Genomic DNA, 27,360 nt, shown 5'->3' with positions numbered 1-27,360 from the left:
ATGGCCGAGAAGCGGAGGGGCTCGCCGTGCAGCATGCTAAGCCTTAAGGCGCACGCCTTTTCCGTGGAGGCACTGATCGGTGCAGAGAAGCAGCAACAGCTTCAGAAGAAGCGGCGAAAGCTGGGCGCGGAGGAGGCAGCCGGGGCCTTAGATGAAGGAGGCTGCAGCCGCGGTAGCGGCGCCGGCGAAAAGGGCTCCTCTGAGGGAGACGAAGGCACTGCGCTCCCGCCGCCGGCTGGGGCGGCATCCGGGCCCACCCGGAGCTGCGCAGACCTGGAGCGGAGCTGCGGCTCCCGCGGAGCTGCTGGTGAGTCGGCCCCTTCCCGCTTAACTTCTTCCCTGCACGTCCCCTCCCGGTCCCGAGGGCCAGTATCGCGGAGGAGAACCTGAACTTCTGAGAGTTGTGGGTGTGTGTGCGCGCGCGCGCGGGGCCCCTGCGCGCCCGGGACAACTCAGCCACAGGCGCACTAGCCGTGCGTGTCAGGGCGCAAAGCTCGCGCTGCCCCTGTCGCTCTCGCCGCGCAACTCGGGTCACCCTCCAGAAAGTTAAAATGCCGCTCTCAGCCTGGGGTCTCAGGCTGCCGCCGCCCACTCGCCAACCCGCGCCCTCGGCAGCTGCAGTTTGCGGCGCTCCGGGGCGCGGATCTGTGCTTTCCGCATCTGCCTCCCTTGGGCTTCCAGCCCCTGGATGCTCTTTTTTTCTTTCCTAACGTTTAAAAGCATGGGAATGGGGGTGCAACGGCATACCACCCCCCACCCCCCCCCACCGCCCCCGAAACCGAAACGAATGCCTAAACCGTTTGGGCAAAGCAGGAAGAGGGCGGCGTATTTGCAAACGTGGTTTCCCGAGGGGTGGCTGAGCCGTTCCGTGCCTTCTTTTGATTCCCGCTGCCAAGGCCGACGGCGATCGTGGGCTTTGTTTTTCGCGCTCTTATCTTCCCTTTGCTGCTTTGCTAAGAAGCCCAGGGCGGCCGGGGAGTTTGGCGAGAGCGGTGTCTGAAGAGCTTTCTGGAAGATGCCTCCGGCCGGGCCCGAAGCAAGGCGCCTCGGACGCCTATTGCGAAGGGAGGCCCAGGCGCTTGGGAAGAGGAGCCCTGGCGCCAGTCGTTTTCTCTCCTTGCTCTCCGTGGCGCGGGGTGTGTCGGGGCCTACAATGGGGATCTGGACTCGGGAACCCATCTCAGGCTCCGTTGGGCATGCATCCCAGACTCCGGGTGCGGCACAAAACTTAGTTTGGGGCCTTGACCGGGCGGAAGCACGGAGGGTGGGGTGGACGCGGGCCGCACGCCTCTGCGGGACTTGAGACTTGGGGGCGGAGAGGGCCCTACTTGAGCGTCGAATGTCCGTCCCTTTGGCTGGCGGAACGAGTATTTACCCCCCACCATGGGCCTGTTTGTTATAAGGGCCCGGTGGCAAGAGAGCTTCCCCTTTCCTCCCGGTCTTTTTCCTCTCCCCACTGCCCTCGCGGGTTAGTCTGCCCACCAAGCTTCCATCTGGAGCCCTCACCAGTTACCCCTCTCTGCCCTTTGCTGCCCAGGCGCCTGTGAGGACGGCTTCCTGCAGGGCACTTCCCCGCTGGCATCCCCGGGAGGCTCCCCGAAGGCGTCGCCGGCGCCCGCCCTGGCCCGGCCCGGGACCCCGCTGCCCGCGCCGCAGGCCCCGCGGGTGGATCTGCAGGGAGCTGAGCTCTGGAAGCGCTTTCACGAGATCGGCACGGAGATGATCATCACCAAGGCGGGCAGGTAAAGGGCAAGCTGGCGCGAATGGCCCCGGCCCTGGCCACCCCCCATCCCTTGGTGGGTTAGGAAGATGGACCTGCAGGGCGGTGGGGTCGGTGGTTAGCAGTTTCTACAGACAGGACAAGGCCCCGGGTAGTGGTTCACTTTTGAGACTGGTTTTGCCTACCTAACCCGGAGTGCAGTATGGCGAGGGGCACAGCCCGGCCGTCGTCTCCTTGGATGCTAAGGAGAAAATCACTGTCGCCGCGGAGGCGGTAAGGGTTACTTGTTGATATTCCGCATGCAGGGAAGTTATAGGTTCATGATCATACTTAATATCTATTCAGGTATTTACTGAGGCTTTAGTTATGTTTCTGGAACTATGGAACAGACTCTCCACCCCCCACCCCCTTTTTTTGAAACGCAGTTTGCTCCTCAACAAACTATCACTTGCTTTTTCAGATTCGAAACTTCCAGTTGGTTCTTTATCAAAAGGTTTGCTGGCAGTATGAGAAATGTGATGTTATGCTATTTTGATATTAGATTAGGATGAAAATTACTAGAATCACTGGTAATACATGCTTAATCCCTGAAAAAACAATTGCCCCTATTTCAAAAAAACATTCTTTTTAGAGATTCACAGTTACGTGGTTACATATTTTTTCCTAAATGAAATCCAACAAATTAGCCTATGTTTGCTGAGGAATACCAAAAGAATTTGTAAGTTATATCTGTTTTTTGAAAGTGTGAAATTTGCACATCCATCAGTAAAATAGATTTGTTACACAGATCACACTAATTTGAGGAAGGCACAGAAATAATTGCATTTTAAAGTTTTCAGTTCCCTTAGTGCAGTGAAATCTATGAATACCATCTTCCTTAAAAGAAACTTTAAAAAGCACACAAAACTCTTTCAAGGGAGTACACATGGCAAAAACCTGGATAGCATAAAAGTATCCAAACTTATTAGAAATTACAAAAACATATTTTATTGAATCCATATGCCACCTTCTACATTTTCACAGAGCTTTTATTAATGATCCAAATTCAGTCTTCAACAACACAAAGCAACAGTTGTCTTATAAAGGATGTAGTTAAAGACCTTTACTCTTTATCTTACAGGTGCACTGAAATAACACTAAAACAGCCAGCGTATTAAACTGTTCTCATGCCTAGTTAGGAATAATGGACTTTCTTTTCTCTGAAAGTGGTCTTTAATGGCATTATTGTTATAGGAAACATTTTTGGTAAATAACAGTACTAAAATTTGTGTTATAAGGTTAAATTAGCAAAAATTAGATTAACTGGAAAGGTCCTAGACATAAATCATTAGATGAAAGATTTTTTTAAAAAAAGAGAAAACTGCTCTTTTAAAAAATATATACAATACTTTGCTGTTGTATTCCTTGCTATTGTGCCCTTTTTAAAAGATAGGTGCATTTACTTTAGCATCTCCTTTGCTATGCATCTCTGGGAAGCCAAGAGACATGTGGATTTTCATTTGTGTTAATTAGCAAAGTTTTGAGTAAGTGTGGTTAAAAAAGAAAGTATTTTCAGGGTATGGTGGGGGAAGGAATGAGTTGGTAAATATACATTGTGTTTAGTTTCTGCTTTCAATAAAGAAGTTTTACTATACCTTTCAAATTTAGAGCAACTTTTGCACTTCACCTTTACCATGCAGCAGACAGGAAGTTCTGTCTCAATAAAGAACATATTGTTTGGTTATGGCATGGCACATTGGCTCCTTGTGCTTTTTTATAACCCTTTTAAAATTTCACATTATAATATATTTTATCACTTTCAGAAATTCAAATTCTCTATTTCTACCATTTAGAACACTTTATTATTTGTATTATTAAAGTCAATTTGCTTAGTGATTTTTGTTTAAAAAATAAAGTGCTTCCTGTGCCATTATTTCTTCAGTGTACAAAGTTTTTTTTTTTTTTTGGCTTTAGCTATACTGACATTTCAGTAAACGTGGAATGCACGTACAGTGTACAACAAATTACATTTAAGTGATTCAGTTTTGATATGTCCTGTATTCAGATTCTTTGAATGACATCACCAAAGTGAATGCTGTAAATTTGTCCATGTGAAAAAATACAGATTCAAGAGTTTCCTTTGCTTATTCATCCTCCAGGCGTAATTAGAAACAAAAACAAAACCCAAACCGTCTTTGCTCCCCTCCCTTATACATAGGCGCATGTTTCCAGCAATGAGAGTGAAGATATCAGGATTAGATCCTCACCAGCAGTATTACATTGCCATGGATATTGTGCCAGTGGACAACAAAAGATACAGGTACAGTGATCAGACGGGGTCACAGGATAAGAAGACGCTGGGATTTTACGGGCTATGCCTGTTTGATCTGTGCTGACTATAATATTTATTTCCAGAAGCCTGTAGAATTATCAGAGCCATAATCCAACCCCCGTCACTTCCAGTAGTCTAGAGGGTGCCTTCTCTTGCAGTAAATGTGAAAATTTATTTTTGTTTTGTTTTGAATAGGTACAGAAATGTCTTTAAGTGTTGAGGAATTTTAATAAGGGGCCAGTTTGGTATTGGTAAACTAAACGTGTCTTTTATGTTAATTCACATTTTGATTAGGATTTTGAGAGGAAATGTTGAGTAAAGTTTGCAGATATACGTAATAGTTAACAAATTGTTCCATTTTCTTCGTGATTTTTTGGACCTTTAAATAAATTCCCTTTATTTTGTTGGGTACAAAATAACAACTGTTCGCAAGACTTTTTTTCCTTTGAGAAAATTATTGAAGATTTTTAACAATTTAGAAAAACAAAATCTCACAATTCATTACGATGTTAAGACATCTTTAAGCTGGCGATGAATTTGTTACCTTGTTGTTTTTTGGCTGGTAGTTAACACGATAATTTTTTTAAATTTTTGTAATATTTGGATTTTGAGAGAATATATTTATCTAGATATCAAGTAAAGTTGGAAAAGATACTTTCTTCCGTATCAAACCAACCTTTGCTTTTCCTTCTGCAAGTAAGCAAATTAACAGTCTTTGATGACAATTCTTTTTATTTTCCTGAGGAGTTGAAAAATGCTAACATTTAAAAAAGGAAATTCTGAGTGGAAAATCGGAAGATGCTGGTTTAAATTTTGGTCTTCTTTGTTTCTGTCTTTTAAGTAAACAGCTAGAGCATTTAAAACAGCAAGTTTCAAGATGAAATCGGATTTGGTTTTTATTACTTCTTAAGATTTAGGGAGTCGCTTTTTTGAAACAGGTTTATGGTGTCGAAAGTATACAGATTTAATTAGTACAGGCACATATGGAATACTAAAAATATGGGTAATAAAAAGGACAGTATTTGTGTTTTGTGTATAAGTTGTATCACTCATTTTAATTAAGTAATTCATTAGGGAGTTTTGCTAAAATTATTTACTATGTGATAGAAGCTAGAAGGCATTGAAGTTTATTCTTTAAGTACACTTGGTTTAAAGTCCATATTGTAATTTGGGTTTTGTGCTGAGGAAGACAATGTGATTCTAATGAGCTTAGAAATTATTCTTTTCTAACTTTGTCTTCTATTTCTTTCTCCAAATCTCTTCCATATATTTTGGATGGTGTATTTTACTTAACCGATCCTTATTTTTCCCACATCAAGCAAGAAAAATGTCAAGTATTAGTATCAAGATGCCATATTTTAAAAGATCAAATTATAAAACATATATTTGCTTTCACTTATATTGCACCTCAAGAAAAAAAATATTTTCAGCATTTGTATTGAGAATGTTTCACAAAGAATATGTAACATACAGCATTTCTTCTCTTAACGGGTGTGGATTTTTGAACTCTTCAATATGCATACTTTTTCAAGGTTTTGACAGAGCATATTACTCTATTTTGGCAATAGCTCTATATCTTTTGTGCTGCTTTTTCTTGCATTTCTTTTCCAAGTTTTTCAGCAATAGTAGAAACAAATATTTTTGGTGTATTCTCTGCTATCGAAGAGTGGTATTTAGTCAAATGAAAAGTGATTGTGATTAATTAGACTGTAAAATTAATATTCACAAAAGCCCATGCACTTAGGAGCTTATTTATTGAAATTGCACTATATTAATTAAGGGAAGCTGTTTTTATTATTATTATTATTAATTTTGTGATAATGTATTTTTTCCCAAGAAAAGGAATTAAATACAAGACATATTGAACTCAAAAGAGAATGAAATGTGTGACCATAGTTGAAACAATGGGCCTCACCAGAGATATTATGAAAATGTTTAATGCCATTTTAAAAAGAAATTTGCATACTATACTGGTAGAATTCTCTGAGACTATTTGTAAATTGTTGCTTTAAATTGTGTGCCATATGGAAACAAGTGGAAGAAAAACATCCAAGTATATAATTTAGTTTTCTGCCCTTTTCTAAGTCAATCATTCATATACTAGTTTCCAGTTTTTGAATTGTGTATTTTAAATTAACATTAATAAGTGATAGTCTGTTGTCTTATATACTGCTTGAAACATTGTTATTTAAATGTATTATTTTTACAGAGTCTAGCTGACATACATAAACAAACAGAATAGGATGTTTTGTCTCTTAATTAGAAAGGTAATATTAATTAGATGTATCATAATTTTTAAAGTTTGATTTATATTTAATTAGTGATATGAAAAATTTAAGGGTTTTCCTACAACAGTCAAAAAAGAGAAATATAGGAGATAAAGTCCTGCATTTTATGATTATACAAACTTTTAAAATTAAACTGAATATCCTCAGATTATAGTGTGAATAGAGTTAGAAAAAATAATTCTAAATAATAGATGGAGCTTTTTTCTCTATGAAAATACATTTCCTGAAAGTTCTGACAAGTTCCCTTTGCCTTTTTACCATTTATCTCATCAGTTTGAACATAAGCCTAAAATGGGAAGGGATAAAGAAAGTGGGACACTTTAAGATATAATTCTCAAGTATTTTTGAGAGTTCCTTAAAGGGGAGCTTGACAACTCAATAGTTGTCATGTCAACTGAATATTCAGATGAAAAAATGTAAAGCATCAGAATACAGACAGAATGTCTAATATGTACAAGTGTGACTCATCTGAATTAAAATACTTGCAGTTATGGTGGGAATACTGTGCATGTTTTTCACGAAATTCTTAATATACCACTTTGAGTGGTTAGTAGCCTACCACTGCTTTGGAGAGTTTTTTAAAAATTCTTGAATTCTTATTTTATACGCCTTGAATGTAAGGAGCAAATCATTGAATTTTAGACTTCGAAAAGGGTGCACGTATTGTCTGAGTCTACTGAATTGGGAATTCCAAGAAAGCAATAGTCCACATCCTGAGCCTTATCGTTGCCTTCTAGGTATGTTTACCACAGCTCTAAGTGGATGGTCGCGGGCAACGCTGACTCCCCTGTGCCACCCCGGGTGTACATTCACCCGGACTCGCCTGCCTCGGGGGAGACTTGGATGAGACAAGTGATCAGTTTCGACAAGCTGAAGCTCACCAACAACGAACTGGACGACCAAGGCCACGTGAGTAGATGGCCTCCCTATTTTGCCTGCGTTGGATGGCGCAGCCATTATCTGTACTGTGCCTGCCTGAAGGAAATGAACTTTTTCTAAGATCGTGAGATTCCTCTCCTGGTTGACCAGCTTGTACACAGTCTGTGCAAAATCAAGGTTATATGTGCATCAGACACTATGCCTGTGGTTGGAGGATTCTATGAAGCATTTAATAGATAAAACTAGGTATTGCATTTGTATTGGAGTGGAAGAACCTCAGCCAGCCATTTTTAGCCAAAACATTTGTTTGAAATCCCATGAGGTGCTAATTATTACACTGTGAATATGAATTCTTGGCAGTTGGGTGAGCAGGGATAATGATTTCTTGTGTCCTGCCTGCGTCCAGTTCTGTCCCCAGCTGAGGCTTGTTTCTTCTCAGCGCCGGCCCACGCTTATGCTGCTCGCGGGTTCCACCTGCAGTTGTTTTGTAACGACATCTAAAGTGTCAGAGTATGTTATAATACTAATTCCCTTTAGTCTTAAAACTGCTGAAATAGGATATATATGCTAAAGTCAGCCATTTCAGTAATATAGTCATTTTAAACACCTTATTAATTTTTACACAGTATTGTTCTTAGGCACGATTTCTATTCTTATTAATTTAATGAATAAGTAACTCTGGATACATGCTGATTTCCACTCAGTTTTTCTGTTAGGTTTCTGTTATTTGAGAGGGTTTTGATTGAGGCAGGATTGAAATGCCTTTTGAAAAATGTATCCTACATAAAAGAAACACCAGCTAGTTCATTCCTCAAAGGGGTGACATGGGCCAGTCTTTTAAAACAAAAATGCAAACTGTCATAAGCTAGTAATACAGCGATGACAGGATGTGATTTGTAAGTTGCTAGACAGTATCTTAAGCAATTGACCTTAATGACAACATTCAAGTACAAATTTCATTGTGGTACAGATGCAGTATCTGGATTTTTAAGACTGGTCTCTCTCAAACTGCCAGTGTTTTTGTGTATTTGTTGCCTTTTATGATTTAAAACAGAATCAGAAAAGTAACATTGTACATTTTATTTCCGAATCCAACTTCATGTCCTGTATTTTAGTGCATTACTTTGCTTCCCTTTTTTTTTTTTTTATATACACAGTCAAGTTGTAACCATTATTTTTCACTTGATTTCAGAGAAAGAACAACTAGTTTCTTCTGTCTTATTGAGGGAGCTAACGGTGAAATTTTGTCAGTGCATCCACTGAGGAGTCTTTAATTTTTTTAGAATAAAAAATTTAAAAATAACTGGCACTAAGCGTTACTTGTTTTAAAGGCTTAAATTTACTCTGCTTTTCTGAGTTCTGTAGTTTGAGAATATATCTTCCAAAGAGATCATTGGGTCTAAAAACTATACACTGTCATATATAAGGCACTAACTCCTTTAAATAATTTAAATAAATATAGTGATTCTATAATTCAAATTCTTTCAGATCAAATTACTGGCTTTATATCTAATATCTAACATATCTACAATATTGGATATAGATCTAGTGATTTATCTATTTTATTTTTAACTTCATAATTTCACTAGACTATTTAAAACAGCATTCTCTAGAGAAACAGAATGAATAGAATGAATAGATATAGATAGATGATAGATAGATAGATAGATAGAGATAGAGATAGAGGAGGGATTTATTTTAGGGAACTGGCTCACACAATTATGGGGGCTGGTAGGTCTGAAATTTGTAGGGTGGGTGGGCAGGCTGAAGACCCAGGGAAGAGCTGACATTGTAACTTGAGTCTGGAGGCAGCCTGGAAGCAGAATTTCCTCTTCTTCAGGGGACCTCAGTCTTTTTCTCAAGTGTTTCAACTGATTGGATAAGGCCTACTCACGTTATGGGGGGGTGTCTGCTTTACTCTACTGATTTAAATGTTAACCTCAACTGAAAAATACCTTCACAACAACATCAAGACTGGTGTTTGGCCAAATATCTAGGTACCATGGCCTAGCCAAGTTGACACATAACATTAATTATCACACAGCATTTGTTTAAAACACAAAAGAATAGATTGCAACTTGAGTCACAGTTGTTTATACTTAAATAATGATAACATTTCACCATTAAGAAAAACAAAAACGTAGCAGAAAACAGACACAATCTATAGAAGTGTGTCATTTTCCAGTAAAATTTTTCTTTTAAGGTTGTAGCAGGATGTAATACTTTAATAAAAGAAATTAGTGTGCACAGGGAATAGGGAGAGAAAAATATGTACCTGTGCATTTTAGAAGCAAGGAAATTGCCTTTGCAAATAGTAAAAATGTACCTCTTGCTTGATACTAAAGGCGTAGGTAGGAGAGAAAATGCTCTTTTCCATTTTTTATTTAAGAACAAAGTTTTGAAGACTTTGTAAACTGTAACAGGAGATTAGAAGCCATAGTCTCTGCCTTCAGTGATCTTGTAGGCTAGATGGGGAGAGAAGACAGGCACACAGGTGATTGGGCTGTCAGCGCACAGCAGCGCAGCTGCCACATTGTTCCAGCAGGAGAGATGGGGAAGGCTCCTTGAAGAAGGTGTCTGTTGTGTTTCTTGGCTCAGTTCGATGACCCTAAATAAGGTTAGATTAGAGATTAGGAAGTCATTTCTTACTCTATTGTTGATGTGATTCAGGGTCTGAAAAGACAGCCGTACATTGTGAAGAGACTAATTCAGCAGTCCCTTTCCTGATGCAGAGACCTCGCAGGGACTCTCACCCCTCTGCCCTCATACAGTTGAGCCTCCCTGCCCCCCAATTCTAAAGGAAGTGACACTAATCTCTAACTAATCAAGCTGTAGACTCAAATGCGAGGGAAGTGATGTTCCAATTTGCTTTCTAAAGTACTTTCCTATTTTCTGTCCTCTCGGTTCCCAGTTTTACTCTGCTAAAGATGTACAAGTGTTCAACATAGTGACTTGAGAACTCCATGTAGGCCTGGGACTTTTATAAAACACAGAGAGATTGGAGGATTCAAATTGTCACAGGGCTGTGAGTGGACCTAGGGCTGCATGAAACATGAGATCGTGTGCCATTGTGATCTTCCCCAAACTAATTTTTCACTTTTCCAAATACCAAGAATTGTTTAGAGAGGAATACTGGTGAGAATCGAGAGGTGTAGAAATGTCCCACCACATCACAGCTAATCTCGAACGTTGTAAAGACTTTATAATCCCTACTTGCCCTTTGGGGGACCCATAGTCAGCTTTGTCTTGGATTGTATACAAACCAAGCCTGGTCCTTGGGCTACCTGTGTGCAGATGGTCAGCATGATTGGGTTGGGTATTTCCTCCTCATCATGTGCATGTTTCACTTGGAATTTGCTGTCTGGAGGGAAACATTTATGTGAACATTTCCCTGCAGATTTAGAAGACATGTAACAGGTAATGGTGCCCCTTAAACCTGGGCAGGACTTGCACCCACAGTGCTTTGGAAGGAAGCAAGGTCAGGCAGCCACAGCCAGGGAACCTGTCGGAGGGTCTGTTCTTCCAGCAGCTACGGATTCAGTGATACAGAGTCACCCTAGCTCTGAGTCTGTCCTCACCCTCTTCCCATTTCTGCTTGAGAATCAGGTGGGGAAGCAAGAGATCACAGGGGAGATTGCCGAGATTTCCCTGACGGAAGGAACTTGCCATGGCCTAGAGGTCTGATGTTCGTGAGCACATCACTTTGACTCTCTGGGCCCTGGTTCTCTCATGTGTTATATTGGAACCAGAGAATTTTGAGTGAATCAAATGAGCTGATGCATTTGGAAGCCCATGTGTGTAAGGAGTGCTTCATCTACAGTGTCACACCTGAAACAAAACCCAGGCCACTTTGCTATGGAGTTTGCAACCCTGTGTAACTACCTGGACCCCTACCATGTAAAGCAATCAGCATCTGGTATCACCAGAAATGCAGGGAATCATGTTTTTGTTATCTGCTCCCTCTTGGTCCTTTGCTTGACTTGTTCCAACACTGGCATTTAGGTCATCTAAAATTTCCGGAGTCAGCCAATAGTGTTTCCCTACCGAACTGTTTTGTAAGGCACAGGCGGTATGTCTGTCACACTACCGGCACTTTAGGCCCATCAGATCAGAAATAAGTAATATTGTGCTGCTTTTGATTCAGACCTAGTATCTTTAATGTGGGAAAAAACTGTATTAACCTGCACATGGGAAAGCGCCCTGTGTTTATGGACAGAGGTCCATGTGACTGTTTGTGCTACTAGGTAATGCCCCAAAGGAAAAAAAAAATCCTCCATCTAAACAGAACAGAGAGCAGAGAACATGCAGATCAGATATAATTATTTGAGTTTGGGTAATGGGCGTTATCATTGTGGTCTCCTTGTTTATAAGGCCAGTGGTTTTCCTGGTTCTACTTGTTTTATTAAATAAGCAAAACATTCTTGACCACTTATTATAACTTTGATAGTTCTTTAAAAAGCAAATAATGCTATTTTGTAAAGAATAACTGAGGCTTGTTTAGCATTCTCTGAAAATTTCCAGGGATATACTACATTCCTATAGATAATATTGAAAGTATATTATTTTGCTTGAATAATTTTCAGGTTACTATTGGTAGTTACCCTTTAATGTGCAAACATAGGCATGCCTCAGCTATTTCTGTAACCTACCCCAGAATACCCCACCTTAAGTCATTTTGGAGATTCTGTAAGGATATAAACAAATGAATAAAATTAAAATGTATGTAGCTACATGGAGAAATCTGCTGGAGAGAGCAAAGACTTCGTAAAACAAGAACTCACTTTTCATTGACTAGTAAACAGAAACCCAAACGAATTTTTGTTTCCTTCACTCCAAGTCAGTGCACTCTCATCTTCTGAAATTGGCTGTGCGTTTTATGTTTGTTTGTTTCATGTAAAGTCGCTTTTTCCAATTTTTCTTCTGCTCTGGAATTTGCTAATCATTAGAATTAAATCTTGCTTTTTCAGACTTTTTACCCGACTCACAGCCAGGCATACATCTTGTGTTAGACTTAGTGTACACACACACACACACACACACACACACACACACACAGAGAAAACAGTGTTTTGCAACACAGTACTTATCCTTACTATAAGCAGCCACTCTATTTTTCTACTTTATCTTCTAATTTTACTTATTTAAAAAATTTCCAATTGCAACCCTTTAAACTGATTTTGTGAGCCATGAGTGAGTTATTTGAAATTCTGTCCTCTTTTAGACCTGGAAAAAGACTTGTCCAGAGGTTGCTGATTCGTATTGTGTGTCCTCAGATGATGATGAGGGCTACTGTCCCTTCTTGTCCTTTCCTCAGACTCATGCTGTCCCTCCATCAAGCATGTCTGGTGGGTAACAGTATTAGATCTGCTCTCCAGGCATTTCCTCCACTGATAGAAAGAAAATGTTAGGGTTAGCAAACCCCCAAAACTGTTGGTTAGTAACAGAGAGTAAAAAAATTCCTTTGGGGGCAACAAACACACTCTACAGGTAGAAAGGCTGTTTGTGTTTGGGCTGACCAGTGATTCTGAATTTGACTTATTAAAACGGTGCACATCCTGAAAAACATGAGGCAGGTCAACCAACCACTGTGTTTTCCCCAGACTTTTGTTTAAGTGTTTCTCCAAACTCCTAACACCCTAAAACCTGAATCCAAATTGTATAGCTCAGGAAAGTTATAAATTCGTTGGCCAAACTCATTAGTGAATACCTGATTTGAATTCCCGGCAGCAAATATTCTACCTCCTCAACCTTGAAAGTATAAAACATATAAAGAAGAAGAAAACATTCACCCACAGTTCCATCATCTAGAGATGACCACTGTTCATATCTTTGTGTCCTTTTTACTGCATCCTTTTTACTGTCTATTTTTATGTAGTTATGGTAAGTTTAATAATAACTTGAATCCTTTATTCTAATTTAAGATTTAAAACGAAGTGTTTCATTATGTGGTTAAAAATGTCCTAAAAGCATTAGTAATGGCTGTATAATGCTGTATCCCATTGTGTGGACTCTCATTTACCTAACCAATCTACTCATGGTTTATAGTTTTTCCACTGTTATAAATGGTGCGTTGCACATTTTTGTACATGAAACACTTTTCTGGATTTGGAATATTTCCTTAGGATAAATTCTCAGAAGTGGAATCACTGGGCGGAAGACAGTTGAACCATATCATCAGATTCCCCTAACTGAATCTGAGAGCTTTTTCTTCCCCAGGTGTCTAGGTTTTGGAAGCCTTCTTGTGATGGAAGCACGGACGCTGGGCTCTCCAGGCAAATCAGAGACTTTGTGAGCCACACATAAGGCAGACCCTGGGGTATCCTTAAAATCCCTTTGCCCTTGAATAGACATGTTATAGTCACCAATAGGGGAAAAATGTTCTCTGAAGAAAACCTTGGTGTGCAAACACTTGTTTTTAGGGGATGGGTGTGGTGGAATTCAGATAATCATTTCAATCTCATTTTTAGTTTTATGGGTTTGGACTCTGTGTTCCATTAGGCTCATTATAAATAAAATGCTTATGAATTTATTCTTGTGTTTTCAGAAACAAAAAGTTTGATGTTACATTCATATGGTTGTACACAGGGTTCCACCAAAATAATGATTTCCTTTTTTGCTTTTGTATTTTTATGCACACTTTACAAACAGCTTCCTAGCTGTCTCACTCCAATGTTGATATACTTTATTAAATTGGCACTTCACAGCCTTGGATATTTTTATTTCCAACTGGGATTTGTTATGCATATTAAATATTTAGTCAAGGTGTTGAGATTGGGCAGAAGTTGCTGACAAATTTGGCTTTTCTTTCCCTGACATAGATTATTCTTCATTCTATGCACAAATACCAACCACGAGTCCATGTCATCCGTAAAGATTGTGGGGACGATCTCTCTCCCATCAAGGCTGTTCCATCTGGGGAGGGAGTGAAGGCATTCTCCTTTCCAGAAACTGTTTTTACCACTGTCACCGCCTATCAGAACCAGCAGGTACTGTTCTCAGAATTGGGATCTTTCTAGACTTTTAATTTCACATGCAGATTGAAAGCTAGCTCTCCTTTCCACTGTATCTAAATGTTATGAATTGTCATAAAGCATTTGCCATGTGTGACACCCAGAATATATAGGTATTGTAATAACAGTGATTTATCCACGATTCCCCACGTAAAGCTACTTTAGTGAGGATTTCTTTAGACCAGAGTGTGTCTCATGACTGGCAGTGGAGGTTTACTTTCCATTTTGAGACATTGAATCCTGATGTCATAATTAAAATTAGAAAGCATGTGTATTGACTAGGAAATACACATGTAGAATATGAAAGTGAGTTGTATCACAGGGCATGGGATTTGACAGTGCACTTTATTTTAAAGCTACCATCCCTGTATTATGGGAAGTATTTCAGAAGCATTATCCTATATAGTCATTTTGGTATATATACAAAAGGGATATTTCTTTCAAGATATGCTTTAATTGTGATAGAGGTTGGGGCATATGCGTCTAGCCTGAGAGATGAGCGATTGTGGAGTAATCCTTTCATAAAATTAGAACTAACTTCAGATGTGAAATACTTCTTTTCTAAATGAGTTAAGTACATGTACTTCTTTAAGGCTGTGTCAAGCAAGTGGAGAATTGAATTGAGGCAATTATTTTATCCATGCAATTCAGGCCAGTTTTCATAAGAAACAGCGATGGCATTGAGGCTGATGTGGTCTGTGGTAGATTTTTTAAAAATTTCAGCAGTCAGCAGAATTATTTTAGGTTTCCACTTCTCTTTAGGTTTATATACATCTCAGTTAACAATTTTAGGCTTTATAAGCTCTCTGTTGTGCTTTCTGTTGTTTTAAAGCTTCTTAGGAGATTTGGACCCTGTCCTGTGCGTCCTCCTTTAGGGCAGAGAGGCTTATCTACTCTCATCCATGTGGTGACACCAGTCCCACAGCCCAGGCTGTCCTGTCCTCTCACACTCACATTGTCACACTTGTATACAGGCTTTTAGGAGGGAACATGAAATTAACCTTTAAAAGGGCTGGAGATAATTAGGAAGATATTCTTAAAATATGTCAGGTGTAGAAAATAAGGTTTTTTTTTTAAGGAAAAATATAATGCGTGGGGAGAAAAAAGCAGAGGCATTTGGTACCCAGTTCATCTTTTTTCTCTGTCAGTCTCACTCCAACACACCCAGTTAACTGTGTTAAATGTGTATATTCTACCAGCCTCTGTGATACAGTAAATGAGCTGCAGTGGACTTTTTGTGCATCTTGGTGAATAACATCACTTCACAAATGTTGAGAAATCAATTGAGGATGGAAAAATTAGAAGAAAGGAAATTGATACTGGAAAATCATGTTCATTTTTTTTAAACTTCCCAGCTGTTATTTTTAAGAACTTTTGGAAAATTGATAAGCAGCCCATGTTTGCTGGTTACCAACATGGGCTCTAAAGCCTGGGGTCCCAGCCCAGTTCTATGGCCAAGTAACCTTATGATCACAGGAAACTTAAGCCAGGATAAAAGAAAACGTAAAATTGGGATAATAACTACATCTAAGTTGCTATGAGAATTCAATGAAATGATATGTACAAAACTCATATTACAGCATACATGGTATGCACTCAACAGATGTGATGTCAGTAATAAAAATCATTGATAATAGTAATTGTGACAAATCTATATTTAGACAAGGTACCATTATATAAATCTGTACTCTTTTTTAAAATACTATTTTAAATGAACATTTAAATTATTTAAATGGTATACATGGTGAATTACTTAGCAGACCCTTATATTATCTCATTTATAATGTAGTTTTATCCAAAAACTAAGACAGTAGCATCTGGAGTACACCTACCTCAGGGGTAGCATGGCTGATTGGCAGATGGCTGAGACCATATACGCACAATATAGGGGGATGGCAGATGACTTTCCAAAGATGCCTTTCTTTACCTTAGTGTCATCCAGCAGTGTTCATTTGTCCTTGGCCAAAATGGCACCATCAAAAGTATGTTCATTGACTTTGTAGATTCCACTAAGCTAAGGAACACAGAAAACAAAGCATGATGTGCTTCTTAGAAAATAGGCTGTAAACTTCTCTGGGCAAAGTGGAGATCTGGTAAGAAACAAATGGGATGTTGTTTATCCGTGTCAATTTCAAGATGGTATCATCTTGAAAATCAAAAAAATTGGTTTTAATGGAGATGATTAGACCACTTGTAAAAATTTTTCTTTCGAATCTTGGGGTCTTCCTGGGCAAAAATCTGGTTATGAGTCAACAAATTACAACTGTAGTTAAGATGAAGCCATTATGTATCTCTCCCACATGTGTAAAATTGAATCCCATTGGAACCTTCAAGTCGTGGTTGCCTCTGGTTAGACATTCATTGTATTGCTCTGACCAGGTCATGACTCCACAGACAGAAGAGGAGATGAGAGCTGTAAAGATGATTCGAGGAAAGACAAAGAAAAACAGGGGGGCAGGAAAGTTAGAGGAGTGTATGTTGCCTATTTCTGACGAAGGTTAACATTCAAGCGTATAAATGGGTATTAAATAGAAGTTGGATATTATCTGTTCCCCGTCACCACTACTGCAAGAGAAACAGACACATGTCACAGAGTTAAAGGGAAGAACTTTAGTTTAGAGAGATTGTCAAGCAAAGGGCAAATGATTCAGAATCTCCTTCTCTAGGGATGTTAAAAGCGAAACAAACTTTATCTATTACAGAGCTTGAATAGAGGTAGGGGAATGTCCTTTTCATAGCAAATGAATGTCTAGATGATTTCTGAAATTTTCTTGTAGCTTTGCTACTAAGATAATGAAATACCTGAAAAGTAGGGGAAAAGAACATAGTAGAATCCTCTGATAGTTCTGGAGTTACTTATAGTTCTTCCATCATTTCCATTTTTAATAACCTTCCTTGGCATTTATAATAAGATCTGATATGTTTTTTTTCTACTCTGCAGATTACTCGCCTGAAGATAGATAGGAATCCCTTTGCCAAAGGCTTCCGAGACTCTGGGCGTAACAGGTGAGTCTCAGTGAAGAACATTCTGGCTGTGATAAATATGCCTGATTTTTTATTGTGAATTTTCCATTACAAAGTAAACAGTTAAATTTGCTGACATGGTTTTGAAATAATTTCTGATGAGGATTTAAATTTACTAATATCATTGAGCCTTGGATGTAACTTATTTTGCACGTGGCATTGTGGCTTGTCCATTTCTAATGTGAATGTTGATGTGAGATGCTGGGGTGAACACAGAAGTTCTCAGGGTATACAGTGCATGCTGCCTCTGAAGGGCCTTGTGGAAACCAGCTTCTCCAGGGGCTTTAATATCCCAAATCAAAATACTCTGCCCTTGGTTTAGAATTTGCTTAGTGATGTCACAACTGTGTATTGATCTGTCTCTGAAATAGGACACAGACTCTTGTTCACTCAGATTTCAAACTAGAATATGAAACTATCCCCCACTGCCAGGACAGCTGATGTTCTTTAGTTTCCAAATTTGTCTTGGCTCTACTGACAGCCACACACTTGTTTATTTTTTCTGTGTCATGTTTTATGGTGTTTGTACTAAGTGGGAGAGCTACAATAATGAATTCCACTCTATTACTTTTTATCAAAAAGCAGGTCACCCTAGTCTGTGTGCCAAGAGGTTCTGAATTTATTGATATGATTCTATTCCAATACAGTTTGGTGCAACATTTTCTAAAGTAACTGTTGATAGTAATAATAGACTAACGTTCTCCAGATGTCCTTTCAGGGTAAGACTTTGACTTAAATGTTTTTAAAAGCATTTTGTTTTTAAAAAGTATTTGAGACATTTTTATCACTTTATTCCAGAAATTATTCTAATACTTCTTGAAAACTTGGTATTGATAGGCTGTGTCTACATGAGGTTAAACTCCCCAATTATCTTATTTTAGGAACAATTTCACTTAAAATTTTAGAGAGAAAACAATCAGGTGGTAGTGCAGACTTTTAGTTCTGTCAGCTGATTAGCCGGGCAAGGTAGGTGTAGACAGAGACCTTTTCTCAGAATAAACTCAAGTTTTTGCAGAAAGACTTGATTTCATCTTCATAATGCAATGGTTCGTTTAAACACCGTGCAACGTGAGGATTAAGATGTATGAGTGTAGAGTAGCCTTTAACTTAGCACAGGCAGATCAAAAAGACTGACTAATAACAGGGCTTCCCTCTGAAATTCTTCACTCTGTAGGAGGATCTACAGGTATTCCTCTACACGGTGTCTGCTGTATTCAGATTATTCTATTGTTTTAGGTGTCTCTTTCCAAGTGGAGAAAACTTTGCTTGGCTTTTGTTCTGCTGCATTAGCTCCTGGTTAACTTTGCTTCTCAGAGGAGTTTCTGAAAGTTGAATAATACAGTAACTGAGGTGGTAACTGGTAAGGTGACTGAAGGAAGCTCCTGGGATGACTCCTTTTTTCTACCTTGACAAATACTCTGATGGAATCTCTTTGTGGTTTTGGTTGTAGCAGAAGAGTATTTATCTATTTAAGAGCCTTGCATTTCTTTCATTTTTTTTAAAGCAGATTATAAATTTATTAAAGCTCACTGAAACTCCAGGAGGGCAGCACTTAGGCTTGAGACTATACAGTCAGTAACTGAGTCCAAGCTCTCCTGTTAGATGGATCTAGCAAAGACCTCGCAGCTGTTGACATTGTGGGGTTACATGGCCTGTACGTGGCCTTTTTTTTCTTCTTCCACTGTTATTGAGATGTAATTGACATACAGCACTGCATAAGTGTAAGGTGTACCATATAATGATTTGACTCACATATATCACGAAATGACTATCACAGTAAGTTTAGCAAACATCCATCATCTCATATAGATAAAAAATTAAAGAAATAGAAAAACAATTTTTTTGCTTGTGATGAGAACTCTTAGGATTTATTCTCTTAATAATGTTCCTATATAACATACAGCAGACTTAATTATATGTAATATGTTACACATTACTGTCAGTTCATTTTTGAAGCAATAACTTTAAACATATTTTTAAAGGTGTATTCTGGGTAGTAGTCATAGTGGATAAGTCTAAAAGAAGGAGTGAGATGATGATACTATTACAAGTTTTCAGGAAGAATTCTAGATAAGTCAGCAGAATGAAAAGGCATTTGTCTTTTTAAATTTAATCAGTGAAAAAAAATCAGAGGCATTGGTGAAAATAAACCACTAAGTCTCTTGTTTGGTACCATGAGGTCAAAATGCTAGGTTCTGTAGACATTTTTTCTTCCCTGTGGCTGTTTCAGGAGTATATAGGCATGGCATCCATGGTGCTTGCTACTGTTTATTGCCTGACTCTAAAGCTTTTAAAGTTTTTCATGGACATGCAAAAAATAATGAATTATGTTTTAACACTTTTTAAAGGTTGTTAAAATTTCAAATTTTTATTTTACTTCAAATGTTTAAACAATATCTTAGTAGAGCAGAAAACATGTTGAGCTTATACATAGCTTCCTAGTTAGTGAAATGAATAGTTTCCTTTTTTTTTTCTCATTTAAATGACTTCTCCTGCTTATCATAGAAAAGCTTTTCAGTGCTCATTTTGGAATGCTAAATATCTATGACTTAGTATTTCCAGTTTTAAAAAAATCTGGTTTTAACATTTTCCTCTGAAATGCAAAAGACAGTTATAAATAAAAGAGTGAATTTGGTCAGCTTTAAACGTTTCTAACTTATGTATTATTTTCCTTTAAAAATAAAAAAGCCCAGGTTATCAGGAAGACCAGGAGGGTGCATTGGCACTGAGGACTTGGGGGAGGGGTGATCTTTTTTCATGTATTAATAGAAAAGAAAGCCCATGAGGAAAAGTTCAAAATATTTCTTTCATATCCCTGGTTTTCTTGCACTGTTGGTATTGCTTTTTAATACACATTCTATTTTTATTTTTCCTTGACATGAAATAAACAAATTATGCAGGACAAGAAATAAACTTGGACTTGTGATTTTTTAAACTTTATAAAACAATTTGCTTTAATTAAAAATTATACCTTCCTGGCTATTTATGGTTCTGTGGCCTATTTTATAGGAATCAGTAGCTTCAGCCGTTAAAAGCTCTCCTGCAGGACATTTGTTACGTGAAGGAGAATTTATGTGCTGAGAATAGTTTCATTCTTCGGTTAGGCCTTAGGGTTGACCCTATAAAATGTTTTACTCAGGAAGGTACAAAAATTTCTTCTCTTTAAATACTTCAGGAAAAAACATAACCATTTTACTAAATAAACTCGGCCATTTGATAGCATAAATTAGGGGGGGTGATAAAATGTGGAAATTGTTCAAAGGCATCTTGTATAAATTATCGCCTTGGCTACACTCCTGCAGGAGGTGCCTTTTATCTTTCCTTTAACTAGATGGGAAAAGTCTCCATTACTGAAGAAAATGAAGGCTTTTTTTAAAAAATAGTCCAGATTCAGCTAATAAATATTTTATAACTGTTTCCTGCAAAATATCTGAAATCCTTTCTGGAACTTGCAGTGTGAAACAGCAGCCTCAAGAAAAATATCAATAAGTCCCAATCAGATTACTTGTAGAAATGTCACCTTCAGAGCATCTCTTTAATGCTTAGGGTTAGATGTTTGTGAAGATCAGTAATTTCTCCCTCAGAATTTGGTCTGTGGGTTTGTATTTGAAACATAATAAAGTTTACACTGGTGAAAGCAAATCATGCACTGATGCTCATCTCTACAGTTAATAAACTTCCAAGTCCCACAGATGCTCATTAATTACCTCTTACTAAATTCCCATAGAGATCACTCCAGGACTGCTTTTGTACCCTGAATACTTTATTTCATTTCATTTCATTTTATTTTGTTTTATTTTATTTTTTAAGAACTTTTATTGAGATACAATTGACGTACAATAAACTGCATATATTTAAAGTGTACAATTTGGTATTTTTTTTCTTATTAGTAATGTATATATGGCAATCCCAATCTCCCAATCATGCCACCCCCAACCCCCCGCCACTTTCCCCACTTGGTGTCCATATGTTTGTTCTTTACATCTGTGTCTCTATTTCTGCCTTGCAAACCAGTTGATTTGTACCATTTTTCTGAATTCCACATATATGTGTTAATATATGATATTTGTTTTTCTCTTTCTGACTCACTTCACTCTGTATGACAGTCTCTAGGTCTATCCATGTCTCTACAAAGGTCCCAATTTCGTTCCTTTTTACAGCTGAGTAATATTCCATTGTATATATATATGCCACATCTTCGTTATCCATTCATCTGTTGATGGACATTTAGGTTGCTTCCATGTCCTGGCTATTGTAAATAGTGCTGCAGTAAACATTGGGGTGCATGTGCCTTTTTGAATTATGGTGTTCTCTGGGTATATGCCCAATAATGGGATTGCTGGGTCATATGGTAACTCTATTTTTAGTTTTTCAAGGAACCTCCATACTGTTCTCCATAGTGGCTGTATCAATTTACATTCCCACCAACAGTGCAAGAAGGTTCCCTTTTCTCCACACCCTCTCCAGCATTTACTGTTTGTAGATTTTCTGATGATGCCCATTCTGACCAGTGTGAGGTGATACCTCATTCTCGTTTTGATTTGCATTTCTCTAATAATTAGTGATGTTGAGCAGCTTTTCATGTGCCTCTTGGCCATCCGTATGTCTTCTTTGGAGGAATGCCTATTTAGGTCTTCTGCCCATTTTTTGATTGGGTTGTTTGTTTTTTTTGATATTGAGCGGGATGAACTGTTTATATATTTTGGAGGTTAATCTTTTGTCTGTTCATTCGTTTGCAAATATTTTCTCCCATTCTGAGGGTTGTCTTTTCATCTTTCTTATAGTTTCCTTTGTTGTGCAGAAGCGGTCTCCTGAATCGTATATCAGATATCACATAACTAAGTCCTCCAGGTCCTAGAAATGAGGCCCTTTCATAACTACAATTACGAAAACTCATCTATGTGGTTTAACAAGGCAGTTTATACAAAACTGTGTCCTAACTTCTTTAGCTTAAAAAAGTTTGTTTCTAGAAAGTCATACAAATTGAGTATTCATACAAGCAAAAAACAGAGTAATCAGCTAAACAGCACCCAGCATTCATGAGTCAAGTATTAAATGCAACTGGCAGATTAGGTCTGGCTTTGGGACTGACCAGGCTGCCAGATTTCTCGCCAATCAATACTTTAACGTACATAAAATATTGCTGAGTAGAGTGGTCTTGGACCAGGTTTGTAGTCAGCCACAGATAGGATGTTTAGTTTGGAAAAAAGTCACTTAATGGTAAACAACTTTCGAGCTAGGAGAAGATTCAGAGCTTTGTATTCCAATCTTCACTTTGTGGGGAACTGCAGTCCAGGGAGCTTCAAACATTTACTCAAGGTTAGTGGGTTGCAGTCACAGCCCAGTTCTCCTGATCCCCAATCCAGTGTCCTTACCACTAAATAGTCCTCTCTCTGGGGCACACTGATTCCATCTGAAGCCAGACTCTGTCCCTCATGCTCGGTGCAGCCCAGGGCAGGGCAGGGTAAGACGGTTTTATCTGCACACACAGGTCACTTACTATGGGTCTTTAGAGAGCTTTCACCATATTGTATAGGGGGTGTGACTCTGTGAGGGGGTTTTCTATAGTCTTAGTTCAGAGCTCATGACTTGTAGATGCAGGGAATCCAGAGGAGGTAGCACGTGGAGTCTAAGCTATTACAGATGGACCCTGTCATTAATATCAGCATTAAATCCAAATTATCTGTATTAACTAAAACTGTGTCCAACAATGACATAAGATGTCTGAATATTGTTTGACATTCAGGAATCAGGCATTTCCTTCAGCGGAGCTGTATGTTTCAGGAAAAGCACAATGTTACCCAGATTAACAGATTGCTTAGGGCTGAGATGGTTGAGGGAAGAGTGGTGAGGCCTTGAGAATGTGCTAGCAGAGTGAAGGGCCTCATTTCTGGAACCTGGAGGACTTAGTTATCTGATATATGGAAGGGAAGACTCTGAATCACTTATGGTAGGAGATACATACATTTATGTATGTATTTAGAGTAGTCACCTGTGTTTTAAAATATACATATATCATGTAAGGAGCCCATAATGAAGTTATCCTGTCTCTTTGTGTCCATTCATTAAGTGTACGTAGGGGCTTTAAAATAATGTGTGTGATGCTAATACTAGCTCCATATACCTCAGTGCCCTGTGAGATCACCCTCCTGCGATCCCCCTGCAGGCTGGGCTGAGAAGCCAGGGCTGCACCGCTCTCTTCCCTGGAGCCCACCCTGGCTGCCCTGGGTGTGGTGATCACGCCTCTAAGAGAGAAGTCAGTTTTCTTTCTTTTCAGCTGGCTGCCGAGGCACCGAATAATGGATAGAAATGCCTCTTTACAAGAGCATGCTTTTGTGGAAGAGCCTTCCTCATTAGAGGGGGAGTAACGTAACAGGGAGAGAGGGTGGGCTCCAGATCACAGCATAGTCTTGGACTCACAGCAGCTAGGATGGACGCTCTTCACCTCCGCTTCCTAACCCAGGGAGACAGTTTTTTATCCTATGAGGTCGGCTAAGTTTTCCGAGAACATTAACAGGACATCCTGGATGGTTTCCATCCTCTTGTGCTCCTGGTGACAGAACGGTAGCACATCCCTGAATCATTTGGTTTTTTCTGTTTGTGCCAAGCTTCTCACCTGCCAATGTGGGGGGCCGCTGTCAACACCAGTGGTGTTTTCTGAGCTGCTTATTACAGGTGAAAACTCCGACTGCTCCTAACTGGGCTTCTTGTTTTCACTCCCATCCTGATCCTTCCATATAGAATGGGTTTGGAAGCCCTTGTGGAGTCATATGCATTCTGGAGACCTTCACTACGGACCCTCACCTTTGAAGATATCCCTGGAATTCCCAAACAAGGTAAATCACAAAGTCTTCTGGGTCAGGGACTTCCTTGGCGGTCCAGTGGTTAAGACTTCACCTTCCAATGCAGGGGGTATGGGTTCCATCCCTGGTCTGGGAGCTAAAATCCCACATGCCTCCCGGCCAAGAAACCAAAACATAAAACAGAAGCAATATTGTAACAAATTCAATAAAGACCTTGGGAATGGTCCACATCAAAAAAAAAAAAAAAAAAATCTTAAGAACAGAAAAACAAAGGAAAAAAAAACAAAGTCTCTGGGGTCATATATACAGCCAGTTCCTGCCTAGATGCTCAGGCACTGAAAAATGCACAAGTCATTGCTTGTCCTCTATAATGGTGACCTCATTACCAACATCCTCCTATTATAGGATCCCTCTCTTTTCTGTCTGATATGGGGTTGGGCCAGGAAAATGGCTGTTGTGGTCATAAGAAGTTTTGGATGTTTTAGGCTCTTTATGTACTTCACCCTTAAATCTCGTCTTAAAATTAGAGGTAGACTAGTTGGCCCTAGTACCAGGTGTACTTCACAAGTAATTGTGGATGTTGGTCTCAGTTCACCCTTTCTGGCCAGGTTCCTCTTCCTTCAGCAGAACTGCCTCTAGCCAGGGTTCTCCTGTCGGATTTATGATGAGAAGGTCAGGCACACTGAGGCAACCTTCCCTGAGCTCACCTCTGAGTATTTCCCACGAGCCCAGGGCTGGTGTTTTTTCCTCGGAGGGAGCTGCACGGAAAGGGATGATGCGTCCTCCTTTACACGGGAGGGAGGACTCGCAGCCCACTTCTGCACCCAGGCTTTTTATGCCTGATCCTGCCCAGCACCCTGCTGAGAATTTAGCATGCTGGGTTTGAGATAATTATCATTGGGCAGATTGGGCTTTTAGATTATTTTGAGAAGCTATATAAAACACTGTCGCTAGAGCAATGAAGGTTTTACAGCCTGTCCAGCCCATTGGAATTCTCTTCTCTCCTTAAGTTCCGTCAAGTTGCAAAGATCAATCTGCCAGCAAATCCAGAGGAGGGAGACAGCCGCCACCACCGTTATTGATTGGACACAGGGCTAACCACCCTCTCTGTTTCACAGGACTGTTTATTTGCTGGGCCTCTGCTCTTGTGTTTGCATGTGATTCACCAAACCATTTTCAGTTTGGAAGTGAGATATATATATATATATATACATGTAGCTGATTCACTTCATTGTATAGCAGAAACTAACACAACATTGTAGAGCAACTACACTCCAGTAAAAAAATAAATAAAGTTCTAGACCATTGCCTTATTGCGGTAGCCTTGAGTGGTACAGTCATTGACACACACAAGCTTTCAGTGGGAAGTGGCAGGTTTATTTGAGGCAGGAGATGTCTTTGACCCGCTTGGCTCTTTTCTTTGAATTCTTTTTTTCTTGCAAGAAAATATATTGCTCCAGAGCAACCTCTGCTGAAAGAAAGAGTAAAGGGTGGGCAGAGTGAGGTGATGGTTACACTTTTGGAACAAGATACAGAGTAAGATGAAATTTATATTTTCTAAAGGTGCCAGGAAAGTCAATATTTGTAGTGTTTATTATAAAAATGAGAAAGAGAAAGCTAATTGAGGGAGAAAGTGTGAAAATTCTATGTGATAGTGTCCTAATATCTTCTGGGGGAAAAAAAATCATTCCTTGGGGAGATAATTTCCTTGATAGTATTGAGAGGATGTGTGTTTAAAATAATTCAGTCTGAATTCAATTAAATTACAATTCCTGAGAGCGGAGACCATCTCCTTTTCGTCTTTGTACCCGCCCCTTGTAACAAGTCCGTCTAGCTCACTTGTACAAAATTGAAAGGAAAAGATGCTCTTTACATTTCAACTTCTTTTGTAGGAAATACAGGTTCCTCCACCTTACTCCAAGGTTCTGGGAATGGCGTTGCAGCCGCTCACCCTCATCTTCTGTCCGGCTCCCCTTGCTCGTCTCCTGCCTTCCACCTGGGACCCAACACTAGCCAGCTGTGTAGTCTGGCCCCGGCTGACTACTCCGCGTGCGCCCGCTCCAGCCTCACCCTCAACCGATACAGCACGTCTTTGGCCGAGACCTACAACAGGCTCACCAACCAGACTGGCGAGACCTTCGCCCCGCCCAGGACTCCCTCCTACGTGGGCGTGAGCGGCAGCGCCTCGGTGAATATGTCCATGGGCGGCACGGATGGGGACACCTTCAGCTGCCCACAGACCAGCTTGTCCATGCAGATTTCGGGGATGTCCCCCCAGCTCCAGTACATCATGCCTTCACCCCCCAGCAACGCCTTTGCTGCTAACCAGACCCACCAGGGTTCCTATAACACGTTCCGGTTACACAGCCCCTGTGCCTTATATGGATATAACTTCTCCACATCCCCCAAACTGGCTGCCAGTCCTGAGAAAATTGTTTCTTCCCAAGGAAGTTTCTTGGGGTCCTCACCGAGTGGGACCATGACGGATCGGCAGATGTTGCCCCCCGTGGAAGGAGTGCACCTGCTTAGCAGTGGGGGTCAGCAGAGTTTCTTTGACTCTAGGACCCTAGGAAGCTTAACTCTCTCATCATCTCAAGTGTCTGCACATATGGTCTGATGAAGCCTTTAAGTTAAACTACATTGGAGTCTGGCTAATGTATTTTCTTTCTTCGTTTTCTTTGTCTTTTCTTTTTGGAAAGCAATATGAAAAGAAACTTATCGGTAGCTTGTAAAATGTACATATAATAGAAAAAGAAGGCTCACTGAGTTTTTTTTGACTTTCTCATGGCGGGATTGTAGTTATCTATGGTATATATGTGTACTGTATATGGCACGTGGAGTTTTGCAGCCTACCAAACCAGAACCTCCCTCTATTTTTCCCCCAGTTACAAAGAGTATTGGCATAAATGTAGTGTGTTTAACCAAAGGTTTTTATACTTTTTAAAAAACCAAACAGCAAACTTAAACCTTGGCAATGACAATAACCAGACTAAGATGTTTAACTTAATTTATCAGAAAAATGCTCTACACAGTTTCCTGCCTGAGCCTTGATAACCAGCAGTAACCAGCACTCAGAGTCTTGTGATTTCTGTTATTCTTGGGCACAACGTGAGAACCTAAAGTCAGCAGAAGTCTTAGTAATAGGACTGAGGTATCTGTAATCATGAAGGATTGGCTTTTGTGTTCCTGCTGGCTCTTATTTATCACAGATATTAGGTGACTTTGGTCCTGTAAAAATTCATATCTGTAATAATTACTTTCTGAAGGAAAATGGAGAGGCTTATGATTTTTTCACTTTCCATTGGACATGTAAGAGGTATTTATT

General features: G+C 39.7%; 1 protein-coding gene across 1 annotated transcript; it reads left to right on the top strand.

Annotated features, from left to right (window-relative positions):
• On the top strand, nt 1–27,360 carry TBX18 (T-box transcription factor 18). The gene is made up of 8 exons (XM_057739316.1): nt 1–307; nt 1,538–1,742; nt 3,918–4,019; nt 7,057–7,228; nt 14,017–14,184; nt 17,150–17,214; nt 23,974–24,068; nt 25,928–27,360. Exons 1-8 carry the CDS (start codon nt 1–3, stop codon nt 26,650–26,652), a joined length of 1,839 nt encoding a protein of 612 aa, XP_057595299.1. The 3' UTR covers nt 26,653–27,360.

The sequence above is a fragment of the Hippopotamus amphibius genome, chromosome 6 (genome assembly GCF_030028045.1).
Source record: "Hippopotamus amphibius kiboko isolate mHipAmp2 chromosome 6, mHipAmp2.hap2, whole genome shotgun sequence".
Lineage (NCBI taxonomy): Eukaryota > Metazoa > Chordata > Mammalia > Artiodactyla > Hippopotamidae > Hippopotamus > Hippopotamus amphibius.
The sequence above is the reverse complement of the archived record's forward strand: the minus strand, read 5'-3'. Positions and strand labels throughout refer to the sequence as shown.